The sequence below is a fragment of the Camelina sativa genome, chromosome 20, assembly GCF_030686135.1.
Source record: "Camelina sativa cultivar CO46 ecotype springtype chromosome 20, ASM3068613v1".
Taxonomy (NCBI): Eukaryota; Viridiplantae; Streptophyta; class Magnoliopsida; order Brassicales; family Brassicaceae; genus Camelina; species Camelina sativa.
In genome coordinates, this window is record NC_141899.1 from 31041128 (window position 1) to 31056699 (window position 15572).

The 15572-nt window shown below is 35.8% G+C and overlaps 1 protein-coding gene and 1 pseudogene across 2 annotated transcripts; both read right to left on the bottom strand.

Moving 5' to 3' along the window:
• Positions 1-897: 897 nt before the first annotated feature.
• Positions 898-4240, bottom strand: LOC147919678 (uncharacterized). Its single transcript, XM_087504053.1, has 8 exons — positions 3374-4240; positions 3172-3264; positions 2967-3057; positions 2718-2861; positions 2083-2431; positions 1934-2000; positions 1328-1809; positions 898-1225 (listed from the first exon to the last, which is right to left on the bottom strand). The coding sequence occupies exons 1-8, from the start codon at positions 4238-4240 to the stop codon at positions 898-900; spliced, it is 2421 nt and encodes an 806-aa protein (XP_087360179.1).
• A 6609-nt stretch (positions 4241-10849) lies between these two features.
• On the bottom strand, positions 10850-15372 carry LOC104771650 (translesion synthesis protein REV1-like; annotated as a pseudogene). The gene is made up of 12 exons (XR_015594167.1): positions 14943-15372; positions 14446-14590; positions 14145-14260; positions 13985-14061; positions 13324-13814; positions 12938-13081; positions 12556-12688; positions 12396-12457; positions 12295-12360; positions 12013-12216; positions 11737-11856; positions 10850-11540 (listed from the first exon to the last, which is right to left on the bottom strand). The product of XR_015594167.1 is annotated as a translesion synthesis protein REV1-like (transcript).
• Between the last annotated feature and the right edge of the window lie 200 nt (positions 15373-15572).

Here is a 15572-nt window from a genome sequence, read left to right on the forward strand (position 1 = left end):
GGTTTCCATATGGGTAAATCAAAGGCTAATGGGGTGGTAAGGATAGCAGGAAGTCGTTACCTCAATCTTCTTCTTCCTCTTGGAAAAGAAAGAAAACAACTGGTTCTAGAAAATCCCAGTAGGCATACCCGCTTCTAGCTTTCTAAATGCATTTTTCGATTAGACGCATCACTACCCTACAAAAATTTCTAGAGACCTTGTCCAACTCCCGCAAAGTATGATCTGGGAGCTTAATTGTATTCATTGAATGCACCAAAATTGACGATAACACTACCTTGGTGAGAGTGATCCGTCCTGCAAAGCTCAGCATTCTTCCCTTCCAACCCGCTAACCTGCTAGAGACTTTCTCAAGGACTTCCCTAAAGGTTTCCTTATTAATACGCTTCTGGAGAATAGGCATACCAAGATACTTTTCCAACTATCTTGTCGATTTAATCCCACTTTCATCACTGATCATTTTCCCTAAATCCCGAGAAACATTGTCAGAAAAAAGATCTTTGGTTTTTCTAGACTGACCTTCTAACAAGATATCAAATAGAACCGCTTCAGGACGCGTCAAATAATCTTAATCTGGCTCACCGATGCTTCTGCAAACAAGATGAGATCATCAGCAAAGCATATATGGGAGAGCTTCGGACCCCCTCTAGATAAACTTATTGGTTTCCATGCTTTATTTTCAACCTCAGCATCAATCATATGGCATAGTCTCTCCATACAAAGCACAAACAAGTAAGGTGACAGAGAATCCCCCTAGCGGAGTCATTTTAAAGGTTTAAAAGCCTCAGTCTGCTCCCCATTCCATAGCACCCGCATTGTAGGACCAGTGACACATTGCAATATCCAAGCAACCCATAAATTTGATAGACCTGCAGCCTTCAAAGTATCCTCCAGAAAATCTCATTTGATACGATCATTTGCTTTCTCCAAGTCAAGCTTCAAAAGCATCCACCCGTTCCTACCTTTCTTGCGTTTCATTGAATGAACCGCCTCTTGAACCACAACAATGTTGTCTGTACTAAGACGGCCTGGTATGAAACTAGATTGCGCAGGACCCACCAACTTTGTCATCACCGGTTTTAACCTGTTCACCATCGTCTTTGTAATCGTTTTAAACAAAACATTACACATGCTAATCGGCCTAAACTGAGTGATCTTTTCTAGCTTTCCCACCTTAGGGATGAGAACCACAAGGACATCATTTGTATCCGGAGGCAACTGACCTATCCTGAAAAAAATCAAGAACAAAACGGGTCACAGATTCTCCGACCTCTTTCCAACACTTCTCGTAAAAAATAGGTTGAAGCCATCCGGTCCTGCTGCTTTATACCCTCCCATGCTTCGAATAGCTTTTTCCACTTCCATTGGAGAAAAAAGTCTACTAAGCTCCACTTGATCTAATTGAGACAACCTAGCATAGCCCTCTCTTGGTAGCTCCTCATCAGACGGCTCTAAATCATACAAAGAGTAAAGGCGCTTAAAATATTCCACTGCAAGCGTCTCAAGTTCCTGGACACTAGTCACCCATCCTCCAGACTCATCCTTCAACATCTCAATTTGGTTCCTCCTCCTCCGAATGATTATAGATGTGTGAAAGAACTTTGAATTACAATCTTCATGTGTAGTCCATTTGTCTCGTGATTTTTTAAACCACAACATTTCCTCCTGTTCTAGAACAACCTCAAATTCTTTTAACAGTCTCTCCTCCTTCTGTAACAGCTCATCTGTTTGATACTGGTCAATATCTCCTTGAACCTCCTTGACCTCTCGCATCAACTGTTCCTTACGCCTCTGAACATCACCGAAAACTTCCTTATTCCATACACGCAACTTAGTCTGTAGATTGTTCAAGGCTTCCTTTGTACTAATGCTTCGGTCCCAAGAAGACGCTAGTAAGTCTTTAAAACCAGGATGGCTTAACCAAGCAGCTTCAAACCTGAAGGGCTACCATCGAGGATTCCCCCCACTCTCTGGAGCCAGCTGCACATAAAGCGGGGCATGATCTGATGCCAAAAACGCAGGTGAGTAACCCGAGATTTATGCCACTTAAGGCGTGCTTGCGGGCAACATAAGACCTTGTCCAACCTCTTCGCAACAAAAGAGGATTCAACTCTCCCTCTCCTCCAAGTATATTGATTCCCTCGGAAACCCATATCGATAAGGGATAGCTCATTTATCCACTCACCAGAAGCCACTGAATCCGCAGATAATCTCCCATTGCCACCAGTTCGTTCATCTAAGCGGACGATTGTATTAAAATCACCCCCCAAAATAACCGAACTAGTAACACCTCTGACAACCTCCTGTAAATGCTCCCAAAGCCCACTCCGCCTACTCACAGTCAGAGCGGCGTAAACAACAATCAAGTTAAGAGTATCAGTTCCACTTACCACCAATGCATGATGAACTGATCTGATGATTCCAATATCTCCACCTATCCAAAACTTGACCTCCACAGCAACCAAAGACCCCCGCTTTGTCCAACAGCATCAACCCGAAACATGTTTTGAAATCCCAACCCCCGACAAATTTGACCTGCTTTATCACCCTCAGCATGGGTTTCAAAAACCTCTAACACATCCCTACAAAAATTCTTGAGCAGTTAACGAACTGATCTTTGGAATTGACGTTTATTTACCCCCGACAATTCCACAAAACACAATTAATCATCGATAAAAAATAATCGAGTAGAACAACCGGGGTGCGTCGTTATGCCTCACCACGATCCGACTCCACCATAGTGGTAGCCGCTGACACCACAAAATCTTGACGATTCGAGGATTTAGCCAAACCCAACATCGCATGATTACCGTCCTCACCACGAACTGGATCTTCATTGTCGGGTTGATAACTCCATAATTTGCCTACACAAAGACCCCCTGGTCATCCTGTGTTTTCCCATTCAATCCGCAGTCGTTTTCCACTAGCGGATAATTCAATTTCCCCCTTAGCTGGACCGAACACCAAACCCTTCATGGGCTTATGCAAAGTTTTTGTTTTAGGCCTAGGTGGACCACTCTCAACCTCTCTGGCCTTAAACCCTTTCTTCACTGGCCCATCCTGAGGCCCATTTCCAACACTACCCAATCCTGCTCCAAATACTATTGTCTTGTTATGCACTCCTTGATTACCGTTAACAACCAGATCTTGAGGGGATACATTTTATTTATTTGCCTTATGCATAATCCCTCCTCCCGTCGAATCTGCAGCTGCCAAATCTGTAGCCAACCTGCTAAAACTATTCAATATGGGAATAATCGTACCATCCTTCTTTTCGAGATTCTTGTGAATTGGTTTCCTTATTCGACGGAGTGATCGTTACCGCCGGGGCCATGGTATTCTTCGGTAAGTCCGATCTCCGCCCCCGTGGACGTACCAAAATAAAACCATCAGCTCCCGGACCCTCTTGTGAAGCTATCACCGGACTCTCTCCCATCGGTGGAGCTACTGCAACTCCTCGATCCTTAACACTTTTGGGACATGAGTGCACCAGGTGCCCATATATCCCACATAACGAACAAACTTGTGAAAGGCCCTCATAAGACACAAAATATCTCTCCTCATTAACCAAAATTTTACCCTTGAGAGGTCTAGTAAGGTTAATCTCCACACAAACTCTCGCAAAGCGCACTCTTTCAAAACCTAAAGTCGTGACATCCACCTTGAGTGGATTGCCCAAACCGCCAGAGATCCCCATCAAAATAGCTCGGTGATACATAGTGATTGGAAGGTTAGATATCCGGACCCATATCGGTGTCGTGGTAATCTCATCCCGTAAGAGATCAAAATCCGGCGACCAAGCTTGCATCATTAAGTAGCTGCCAAACACCATCCACGGTCCTCCAGTCAGGGCTGCCATATACTCCTCCACAGCAAACCTAATCATGAAGAACTGGCATGGTAAATCCATGACATACATAGCCCCACTCGGCTTCCACATCTCCCACAATCTCCGACTCAACCCTGCAATCGGAACACTCCACCCCAAATCCTTCACAACGATGCAGTTCTTCCACATACAATTCATAGCATCCATGACTTCTTTACCAATTGTGACAACTGGTTCCCCATCCTCGCCATCTGGGAACTCCAGTGAAAGTTGCTCAAACACAAAAGCATCATCAACCACTGTCTCCGGATTTGGCATCCCGCCAGCAGAACTACCCACCACTCTCCGCACCCACTCCCTTGAGGCATCTAGATGATCATCTGGTGGGCGAACTCGCACTCTAATATCATCCATAGTACATCATTTCCAAAAACCCTAAGCACACTCGCCGTCGCCATCTCTTTTTTTTTTGGCAGTATTAATAGTATTATAGTATTATACTAAGTGAATTTTGTATGTTAGATTAATCAAGAAAAACGAAAGAGAGTGAGGAGAGGTTCTTTATTAATAATTTTGAGTTCTTATTATTAAGAACCACATATGCTCCTTGTGGAATTATATACCATATTTTATGGGAAAAATCATGATATAGCATAAATTTATATAATTTTTTTTAACTAGTATAGTCTATGTATTTTATATTAATTTATAAAATAGTATAAGAGAGATATCAATCAAGTTAAGATTCAATTTTTAATTTTTTTTTATAGGTAGAAATCAAGCTAAGCTTCATTACACTATAACTAGATAATAACCCGCGCTGGTAGCGCGGGGAATTTTTTTTATTTTGTTATTTGTTAATATTATATTTATGTTGTATCATTAATTTACATGTTATATAATATCGTACTATATGGTGAATTTTGATTCATATTAAACTACTAATAAGTAGGCTTGGAAGCTACTACCGATACCCGTATTGGACCCATTTTTTTGTTTGTATCCATCCCGAAAAAAGGTACCTACAGCTTTAGGGTCGAGTGAAAGGTATAATAATTATATTATCCATGAATAATGATCGAGTATCATATATTAATTTAATTTTTGAGCGTCTCGTTACCCGTCTCATTACCCATTTTATTACCCGACCCGTAAATACACGTTAATATTTTGTAGAATAATGTTACCAGCGTGAGAAAATATTTATGTAAATTTGGATTTGTTTGTTACAAAATAATAGTAGAAAATTTATTAATTCTATATATTTTATAAAATCATATATTTAATTTACTTAAGGTCATAATCTGATTCGACCCGTAGTTGGTACTACTATTTTGGTTTGGTGCAATATCAAATTCGTTAATTATACATTCGGTAAAACCAAAAAAATCCAACAAAACATGTATTGACCCGTGATTTGGTATTACAAATTGATGTGATCGTGTTTAGAGAACTTAATATACCAAATTTACAAATTGAAATTATTGGTATAACATGTTGTATATTAATTTTATAGGTGAAAATTACAATTAGGTTATGTATATTATCAATATTATACACTTAGTATTGTTTATATAGTAAATATTGTGTATAAACAATTAAGTTTTAGCCAATTAAATAGTTTGTTATTATTTCCTAAGATTTATGAAACAATAAATAGAGTTTTATTATTTTGTAAACAAATCTAAACTTTTCTTTTGTTAGTTATTAGAATAATTAAAATATAATAGCATTTTTGTAATATGTCACATCAGAACTGGTTAAATTTTTAACAACATAGCTTAAATAAGTATATAGATATATTTTAAAAATAGAAACAATGTTGTATCCTAATTTTAATATATATTTATTATTAAATGGTTTAGATATGTAAATATTTAATCTTAGTTTTATAAATAAATTTAAGTTTTATAATTTTCTAAATAGTTTGTTATTGTTTCCTAAGATTTCTGAAACAATAAATAGAATATGTTTAATTATTTTATTACATAATTTCAAAATAATTTTATTATTATTTTATTATTATTTTATTAAATAATTTCAAAATTATTTTATTAATGATTCTTGTAATCTAATAAATTAATAATTACTATTTTTGGATAATCATTTTTAGATTACAACAAATTAATATTAAAATTCTGTTATTGTATTTTGTATTAAAATGCAGTGACATTTTGTGTAATACTCCTTCCGTTTCAAAATATAGGATGTTTTAACAAAAACACGCAGATTAAGAAGTTTTTACTTTTAAAAAGTTCAATCAATCAGAAATAATACTGCATAATATAAAATACTAAATTAATCTAAAAGTTGCATAGAAACCTAAAAACATCTTATATTATGAAACAAAAAACTTCTCCAAAACATCTTATATTTTAAAACGAGGGAGTATTTTACATGGAGTAGGGTTATTTGTTTAAAAAGTTGCTTAAATAAGTATATGGATTATAATTTAAAATATTCTACTATATTTATAGAGAATTAGAGCATCTGCAGACTCCAATGGCAATATTTTATTTAATTTAATTTTCTTATTTCTTTAAAGTTAAAAGTGATGAATAAAATTGAATTAATTATGTTAGTTTAAGAGTATTCAAGTTGGGTTCGATCATGAAAAATATTATTATTTAAACAAACAATTCAAGTCATGTCCTATCCTCCATACGCATAACCAAATCATAGACATTCGTGGACCCTTAATCGAGTATAATTTAGGATAAACATACAAGAATAAGAATTCCGAAGAAATACTTTACCACTCTTAACTGTGCAAAAAGAATTCCTAAGAACAACTTTACCACTCTTAACTATGCAAAAAAACATGAAGCAGAATTCAAGATGGTATCATTCAAAGAAAAGAATGATCACAAGAAAATTGGACAACCAACCAAAATGCAAGAACTATATGTTTACTAAACATATTTAATTGTCTCATGTTAAGAAATAATCTAACAAACTCTTATAATGTTCTTGAATAGTAAGAAACAGACAAATGATTAATAAAATATAATACATTTAGTAGACACAAAGAGCAGACTCATTATGCCACATGCCTATAGTGGGGATGCTAGAACTGTATTATAAACCAAAAAAATATAACTAACAGAGATTACAGATGGAATTAAAAAGTGAAATAGACAAGAACATACACATTGATAGTAGCTTCGTTTCTTAGAAACATACAGAACATGACTCTTATAGTCTTATACAATGTTCTATAACACTAACTTATTGCGCTACTTTGCGGAATGACAAACTAAAAACCCGACATTGATGATGGATTCTTACTGGGTATAATTTAGGATAAACATACAAGAATAAATATTTCCCAAACAAGTTAAGTCAAATTACCACAATAAATATTCAGAGAATCAACCGGCAAAAGTCACAAAAGTATCATCCAACGACAACTTGACAACAAACCAAAATGCAACACAAATGAAAAAAAATTACAGAGGACAATGGTAATTGACAAACCCAAAATTAAATTAAAAAGTGTATTTCAAACAAACAAATAGAATTTAAAAAATGAAATAGACAAGATATATACACATTGATAGTAGTCTTTTCATAAAAACGTAATAAAAACATGACTCTTACAGTCTTATACAATGTTCTATAATACTAAGTTACTAACTCATTGCACACCGAAACAAAGTTCTTCTACTTTACCGAATGACAAACAAAGTTCTTCTACTTTACCGAAACAATGTTCTATATATATATATGTGTGTACTAAAAGAACTTTCAAGTCTAACAACTGATATAGCGAACCGAAACAAAATATTAGACAGAATACAATTAGTCGACCTAAAGAGTAGAAAATATCATAGTAGTTCTTCCACATGCCAACTATGATCATGATGATAAAAGTGTACTAAATTCTGATTTTGACATCAGTCATAGAATAATGTTATTAAAAAAAAAAACATGGTAGGAAAATCAAGAAAGATCCATTACACATTCTAGCAATTCAATAGATTTCAAGCTCCAACAACTCAATAAGACAAAGATTAGACTCTAGGACTAGTACCATAAAAGAGATATTTTCAATCATTTTATATAGTAAAGACTCAGGTAACATGTAACATCTGTAGAATTTAACACTGTAATCATCAGTTACATACCGAGATATCAATCAACAAGGCTTTAAAGGACAGCACAATATATACATATACATTTGAGATTCAAGAAAACTACTACAAGATGCATACATTTCGTAGAATGAGAAACCTTATGTTACATAGAAGCACCAAAACAGAGAAAGTATTTTATACACTATATAAGGTTCCAAAAGAAAATTTACCTTTTTATTGTAGACAACAGAAAATATTACCATTATACTTATACACAAACGATGCAGACTTTTAAAATGTCACTCACACCAGTAGAATAATCACCAAGGGTTTTACTTTTAAGCATAACACAAGCGACCAAAAGAGAGAACCTATGATACCCAAGCACCAAAACAAAGATAAGCATATACCTGAATAAATCAAAATTGTATCATAATTACAAACAAAACAGAAATAATCTAACAAACTCTTACAATGTTCTAAAAATAGAATAGTAAGAAACGGAGAAGTGATTAAATAAGCATAACACATTTAGTAGACACAAAGAGCAGAGACTCATTATGCCACATGCCTATAGTGGGGATGCTAAAATTGTATGTCAATTACAGAACTGTGTTATAAACAAAAAAAAAAATAACTAACAGAGAAATCAAGCTAAGATTCATTGCACTTTCTCAATGGATACACTAGTGATTCAATAGAGTTCTAAGCTCCATCAAGTTAGTAAGATTAAGTGACTAAAGAATAGACATTAGTGCCATAAGACAGATACTTACAATCAATGTATTGTAAACAAATCAAGGCAATGAGTATACTTGTAGAATGTAGGACAATAATGATCAGTGTATGATGCACAATTTGAGAATGTTATTTTGTATGTTTGAGCCAATCACCAAGAGTTTAGAGCGTGACAAAAAGACATATACAAGCAAGAGATCTTATGATACATACATGCACAAAAGCAAATATAATAAGTATAAAGTTAAGTCAATCTACCGCAGTAAATATTCTGAGAATCAAAACGCAAACGTCACAAATGCATCATCCAAAAACAATCTGACAACTAACCAAAATGCAAGAACTATGATCACCAGACATCTTATAATGTAACAAAAAGTAAAAGCAATTACAGAGGACAATGGTAATTGACAAAAGCAAAATTGAAAATCGAAGTGGTCTATCTTAAACAAACAAACAATATTAAATATTCTTTTCTTAAGAGATTACAGATGGAATTAAAAAGTGAAATAGACAAGAACATACACATTGATAGTAGCTTCGTTTCTTAGAAACATACAGAACATGACTCTTATAGTCTTATACAATGTTCTATAATACTAACTTATTGCGCTACTTTGCGGAATGACAAACTAAAAACTCGACTTTGAACTATATATAAATGTGTGTGTGTACTAGAAGAACTTTCAAGTCTAGCAACTAATATACCAAACTACAATTCCTAGAACTGATACAAAATATTAGACATAGAACACAATTAGTGTACTAAATTCTGATTTTGACATTAGTCACAGAAAAGTGTTACTAAAACAAAAAAGCATGGTAGGAAAATCAAGAAAGATCCATTTCACATTCCAGTAATTCAATATATTTTAGCTTATAAAATTTATACCTGTTCGAAGCTATTTTATACCATAAGAGAGATAGTTCCAATCATTTTATATAGTAAAGACTCAAGCAACATTTACAATATGAAGAACTTAACACTGCAATCTCAGTTAATGATGCAGAACACCGAGATATCAATCAACAAGGGTGTAGAGGATAGCCCAAAACATACAGTTCACAGAATGATAGAATGAGAAACCTTATGTTACATAGAAGCACCAAAACAGAGATAATAAGTATTTTATACACAAACACAATGTAATGTTCCATAATAAAATCTACCTTTCTATCATAGACAACAGAAAATACTACCATTATACTTATACACAAATGATGCAGAATTTTAAAATGTCATTCACACCAGTAGAATAATCACCAAGAGTTTTAACTTTTAAGCATAACACAGACGACTAAAAGAAAGAACCTATGATACTTACAAGCACTAAAACAGAGATAAGCATATATCTAAACAAATCAAAATTGTATCATAATTACAAACAAGTTTGAAAAACATATACCTGTTCAAGAAGTCTACTACACTTGGAATCTCCTCAACGCCTTCAGAAGCACATAACCTGCAGAAATTAAAACTGGTTAGTCTTCATTTAATGGGAATGGTTGATACTTACCTCATTTTTCGAAGCTATTGATCGTCTTTTCTCTCTATTTTTAAGGCTCAGCTCTTTTTTTTGAAGACTTCTTTAAGCCATTGGTCTTTTAGTTTTAGCCTTTAGGTTCAGCCTTTATCTTAACCTCTTTCTCTTATTGTGTTGGTCGTTTTTACCATCCAACAAGTCTTAATCACTCCATTGTCTTTGTCAAAGATCTTTGTCTTATTTATTTAAGCCGGTGGTATCTGCTCTTCTTTAAGCCGTTGGTCTATTAGTTTCTTTCTATGTCTTATTTCTTTGTCAAGTACTGTTGTCTTTATACCTCATATTTTAAGCCGGTGGTCTTGATGGAAGGTTGGTCGTTTTTACCATCCAACCCAAAGTCTGTGACTTCTTTCTATGTCTTAAGTCCTTTACACAGTCTCTGTCATATAGACTTCTTAAGCCGCTGGTCCCATTCCATCAAACAAAAGGTTGGTCGTTTATACCACCCAACCCAAAGTCTGACTTCTTTCTATGTCTTAAGTCAGGGGTAGTCAAATTGTGAACTCTTTCTTTTCTTTTCCCCCTTTATATAGTCTCTGTCTTATAGACTTCTTTAAGCCGGTGGTCTGATTCCATCAAACAAAGCTTGGTCGTTTATACCATCCAACCTAAAGTCTGTGACTTCTTTCTATGTCTTAAGTCAGGGGTAGTCAAATTATGAACTCTTTCTTTTCTTTTTTCCCCTTTATACACAATAGTCTTATAGACTTCTTAAGCCGTTGGTCATTCCCCCATCAAACAAAGGGTTGGTCGTTTTTACCATCCAACCCAAAGTCTGTGACTTCTTTCAATGTCTTAAGTCGGGGAGAGTCAAATTGTGAACTCTTTTTATTCCTTTTTCCCCTTTATCCAGTCTCTGTCTTATAGACTTCTTAAACTGTCGGTCATTCCCTCCCAACATGCATGCACTACCCATCCAATGTATACTTGATTCCGTTCGGGACAATGTCCCCAAAAAGAATCAGACAGAGCACCATTAGATTAGTGTCTGTCCACGAATCTTTTTGGGTTTTAAAAAAAAACAAAACAAAACCATCCAAAAACAAAAACCAACAAGTTCCGTAGAACAATTTTAAAAAAGGCTTTGAAAAACAGATGACTTGGATATATAAAACCCACGACTGATGTCATCAATTGCAAAACAAAATCATAGACGAGAGAACTGATCGATCGTAAAGGTTTGTTCTCTTGTTCGATTTCAATCCTCAAAAACTGAAAAAACAAAACCAAAAACCAAGTGAGTGAGTCAACAGTTAAGCAGACCTGCACCGCTGTAACTGAGCGTAGGTCTAGTCCTCTGCTATAACTCCAAAGCATCTCGCCGGTTTTCACCCCAAAATCCTTTTGAAGAGAATCCTGTAAAACCCGATAGGGTATGTTTGGTATAGCTTAGCGAAGTTGTCTATTGATAACAATTGTTAAGCAGATTCAAACTAGTAAGATAAAGTAGTCTTCAAAGGCAAACAAATATCGTATTAAATAAAAAAGCCTATGGTGTTTTGCTTAAATAAAATAGCAACCAGACATAACCATAACCACAAAAATAGTTTACCTTGGAAATCAAACGTAACTGCCCACATGTTTGAATATTTTGCTTCACCAGCTTCTCCTTCAACACAGAACCTACACCGGGTAGTGTCCCAACTGGAAGCTGATCCAAGAACTCCTCTACCTGCCAAAATGTTAAGACACTATCAGTTTTCCGAAATTAATACAAAATGGCTTCTGCAATCAAGAAACTAACCACAGCTCATATACCTCTTCCACTAATTACGAGTCAGAAACAAACACATATACCAAAAGATAGAAAGATGTTTATAAAAAGTACCTTCTCAGCAGAGATGTAAAGTTGGCCGGCTGGTTTAGCAACTCTGGTAGCAAGACGAGCTATTAGCATAGTACCACCTATCCCAGCACTTGCGCTGCATCAAGTAGTCTCAAGGATCTCATTTATTATTGTCGAGGCTAAAAATTCGGGTTCTACATCGTTTAAATCAGAGACATCTAAAAACGCTTCATCGCAGCTTAGTGCCTAAACTCCATAAAACAAATATAAATGTTAACAGTAATCAAACTACAGGAACTGCGAAAATATCTTTTGGAGGCTGACCTGGACTTTTCTGCAATGCTTATGCAAGATGTCATAAAACTGAGTTACAATGTCAAACAAGCTGGACCGACATGACAACATACAATAAACACTCGACTCTAAAAAATAACAAGCTGAGGACAAAGGTCTTTTGCATGTCGTACAAACATACCTGCCTTCACTCCTAGATAAAGAAACTGACATTAAATTAGTACAAAAACAGAAAGATCAGGACCCGAGTACAACCAAGCTTAAGAGAGATTACTTTCGTATAAGACAGACCATAAGCCCGAGCTGGATAATTTGCAGAGGAAATTTCAGCCGTTCCTTTCGGGTTATCTGAGTGACATACAGCTACCGGCTTGTCGTGTAATTCAAGACGGTTCTTGATTACCACTGACACAAAGAAGCAATCCTGGAAATATATCACAGAATCAAATAACTAGAATGTAATAAAAGAAAGTCAGAACAAAATACTGCAATTCTAGAATAACAAAATTCAGTCATATTTTTCACTCTCTTTTATGTCCAATGTCATGCTTAAACGCCTAGCTATTGTGCTGCGGGAAAATGCAAAATTGAAGAATTGGCCACGGATTTCTTTTGCTTCCTTTACTTTTAGACAGCAGCAGATAAAGAAAACAGCCTAGATTGAGGAAATTACCAAATCGATGTGGATAATGGTTGACTTCTTGGCCATTTCAGCTGCATTCTGACCAGAATCTGCCCATTTCAGTCCATTGGAAGAGCCATGAAATCTTTTACGGTACCTGTTTCTCCATGTTCCAATAAAATGCAGCCTTGAATTCTGCAGACAAAAAAAAGACATACAGAGAAAGCATCTTCAGAATCTTCATTAGAACGATACTATACATCCAATTATTTCTAGTTATATAAATTGACAATGAGACCCTCTTACTTTCAGATGAAAGAACTGTTAATACAGGCGTAATAGAGCAGCCAGACACCAGCAGCTAAATGAATCTTTTGTAAGAGACACCAGAAATTGTGGGAATAAACCAAGCTAACAATATTTCTATAAAGTTTTACCTTAAAGTAGTTTTCCACAAAATTGGGATCCTCGAGAGTTGAATGACGCCTTGTAGAAGATCCAGCAACGGTTGCAATCGATTTGCCATCATTCTTCCCATTTACATGAACGGACTTGTTGTCTGAAGCGGAATGAAGATTGGTAGTGGATTGAATTTCACTTGTAACTTCTTTTTCTACTATGTCATAATAACCAAGTCTTTCTGCATTCATTTCAGAAGATTTCAGGTCACCAGTTCCTGTTTCTTCTGTCAATTCTGCAATAGTGTTTTCGATATAAACGCCGTCAATCTCATCATTAACGTCGTCTCTTGCTTCCTCTGAATCTTCAGCTCTAATTGAACTTCCTTCTTCAGCTTCACTGTATGCAGTATCAGGCTGACAAGATGTAACCGGCAAAGGTATCTGAGGGGTCAAATGGCTTCTGGGTGCAAAAAAGGCAGACAACTTTGGCTGGGTATCATTCAGTTGATCTAGCTGGTAAGGAACCCCTGAGATGTGATAACCACAACACAAAGCATTGAATCAGATGTACAAATAAAAAGTGTGCAATAATAAATGAATGCACACGAAGATGACAGTAGTCGAATGATCAAATCCACACATTTCTACCTATATTTACATGATTTAACTGAAACTAAATCATCTTCTATTGACTTACAACCCAGAAGTCTGTTGGCAGAGATAGAGTCCACTATCCATGTGGGCTTCACAACAGGTAACCCTCTGCTGAATGCCCTGATTGGAAATAAAAACACCACTTTAAGACACGACCTTGCAAGAACTTCGCCAGGATTTTAAAGAAACTAAGGAAAACTAACCTTAGATTCTTGACTTTACTATCTGGAAGGTTGCTGCAGATGATATGTGTTACAGAACGCCTAGAGAAGTAATTCTCGAATCTTCCACCATACTTCATCATGTATCCTTTCAACTCCTACAGATATCTAGACACAGTTAACCCCAGATGACCCACAAGAAATAACTACACTAGAGAAAGAAAAAAAAATCATGAAATTCTAAGGTCTAGTCACCTGCACAGTTTATATAATATTGGAGATCAGAAAACTAGACACCAACAGAACTGAAAACTGATCAGAACCAAAAGAACAGAGCATAAACCTGATGGGAAGGAATGGTGAAACCATCCACAAAGATTGAAACTCCTTGGAAAATAAGTTTCTCAGAACCCGAAACACCGTGAGAAGAAGCAGAAGCCTCAGTCTCAAATTGGTTCTGAAGTTTCCTATTCTTCACTTCCATGTAACTAACAACAAAAACATAGAAACCCACAGAACATCAAAACCACAATGTAATTTACAATTTCTAACAATTTTAAACCCATCACAATGCATCTTCCCAAAAATTCATAAAAATCCCAAAATTTAAACATCACACATACTCATAAAAATGAAATCTGTGACAAGTGACAAATAAAACTGCAATCAAATCTTTAATCAAATCTGTGACAAGGGAAAATAAAATCAAACTCTGTAATCAAACAAATCTGTGAAGAAAATCAACAACCAAAATATGTAAACGACGACAACATATGTTAACGACGACCCAAAAGCAACCGGAACTGCAATTCTGAGAAGGTGGTTCAGAGGGAGACAAACCTTGCGTCTGAGAAGAACCCGCCATCGTCGCCGTCTACAATTGTGGGAGACTCGCCGTCGTCACAGAGAACAAAAAACTCTTCGACTGATAAAAGCCCTTCCTCGCCCTCGCCTATGACCAACCCGTCGTCGCCTGAGAAGAACACTTCCTCGCCGACGCTTAATAGGAGAATCGAGAGAGAGACGACGACGGAGAGGAGAAACAACAGAACCAACGACGAAGAGGAGGACCGTCGACTCGAGAGACGAATGGAAGAACCGACGACGGAGAGAAACAAGAGTCACCGAGAGCCGTGGACTTGAGAGGAGAATCGCCGCCGACGGAGAGAAACGAGGGTCGCCGAGAGAGAGATTAGGGTTTCTAATTTTGGATTTGGGATTTTTATGTTTTTTTGTCACAAAAATTTTGAACTGCAACTTTAGTTGTCACAAAAATCAGAAACAAAGATTTTATTTTTAAATGTAATTATTATTTACAATGGCAATTTGGTTAATAAAAATGAAAAACAGAACTATAAGGTCTTTCACCAAAAGATTTGAGTCATTCTAGTTATGTTTTCCATAAGGGCATGTTTATAGAAAGATCAGTTTAGGGTGTTTTTAGAGTATAAATATTATAAAAATAATGTA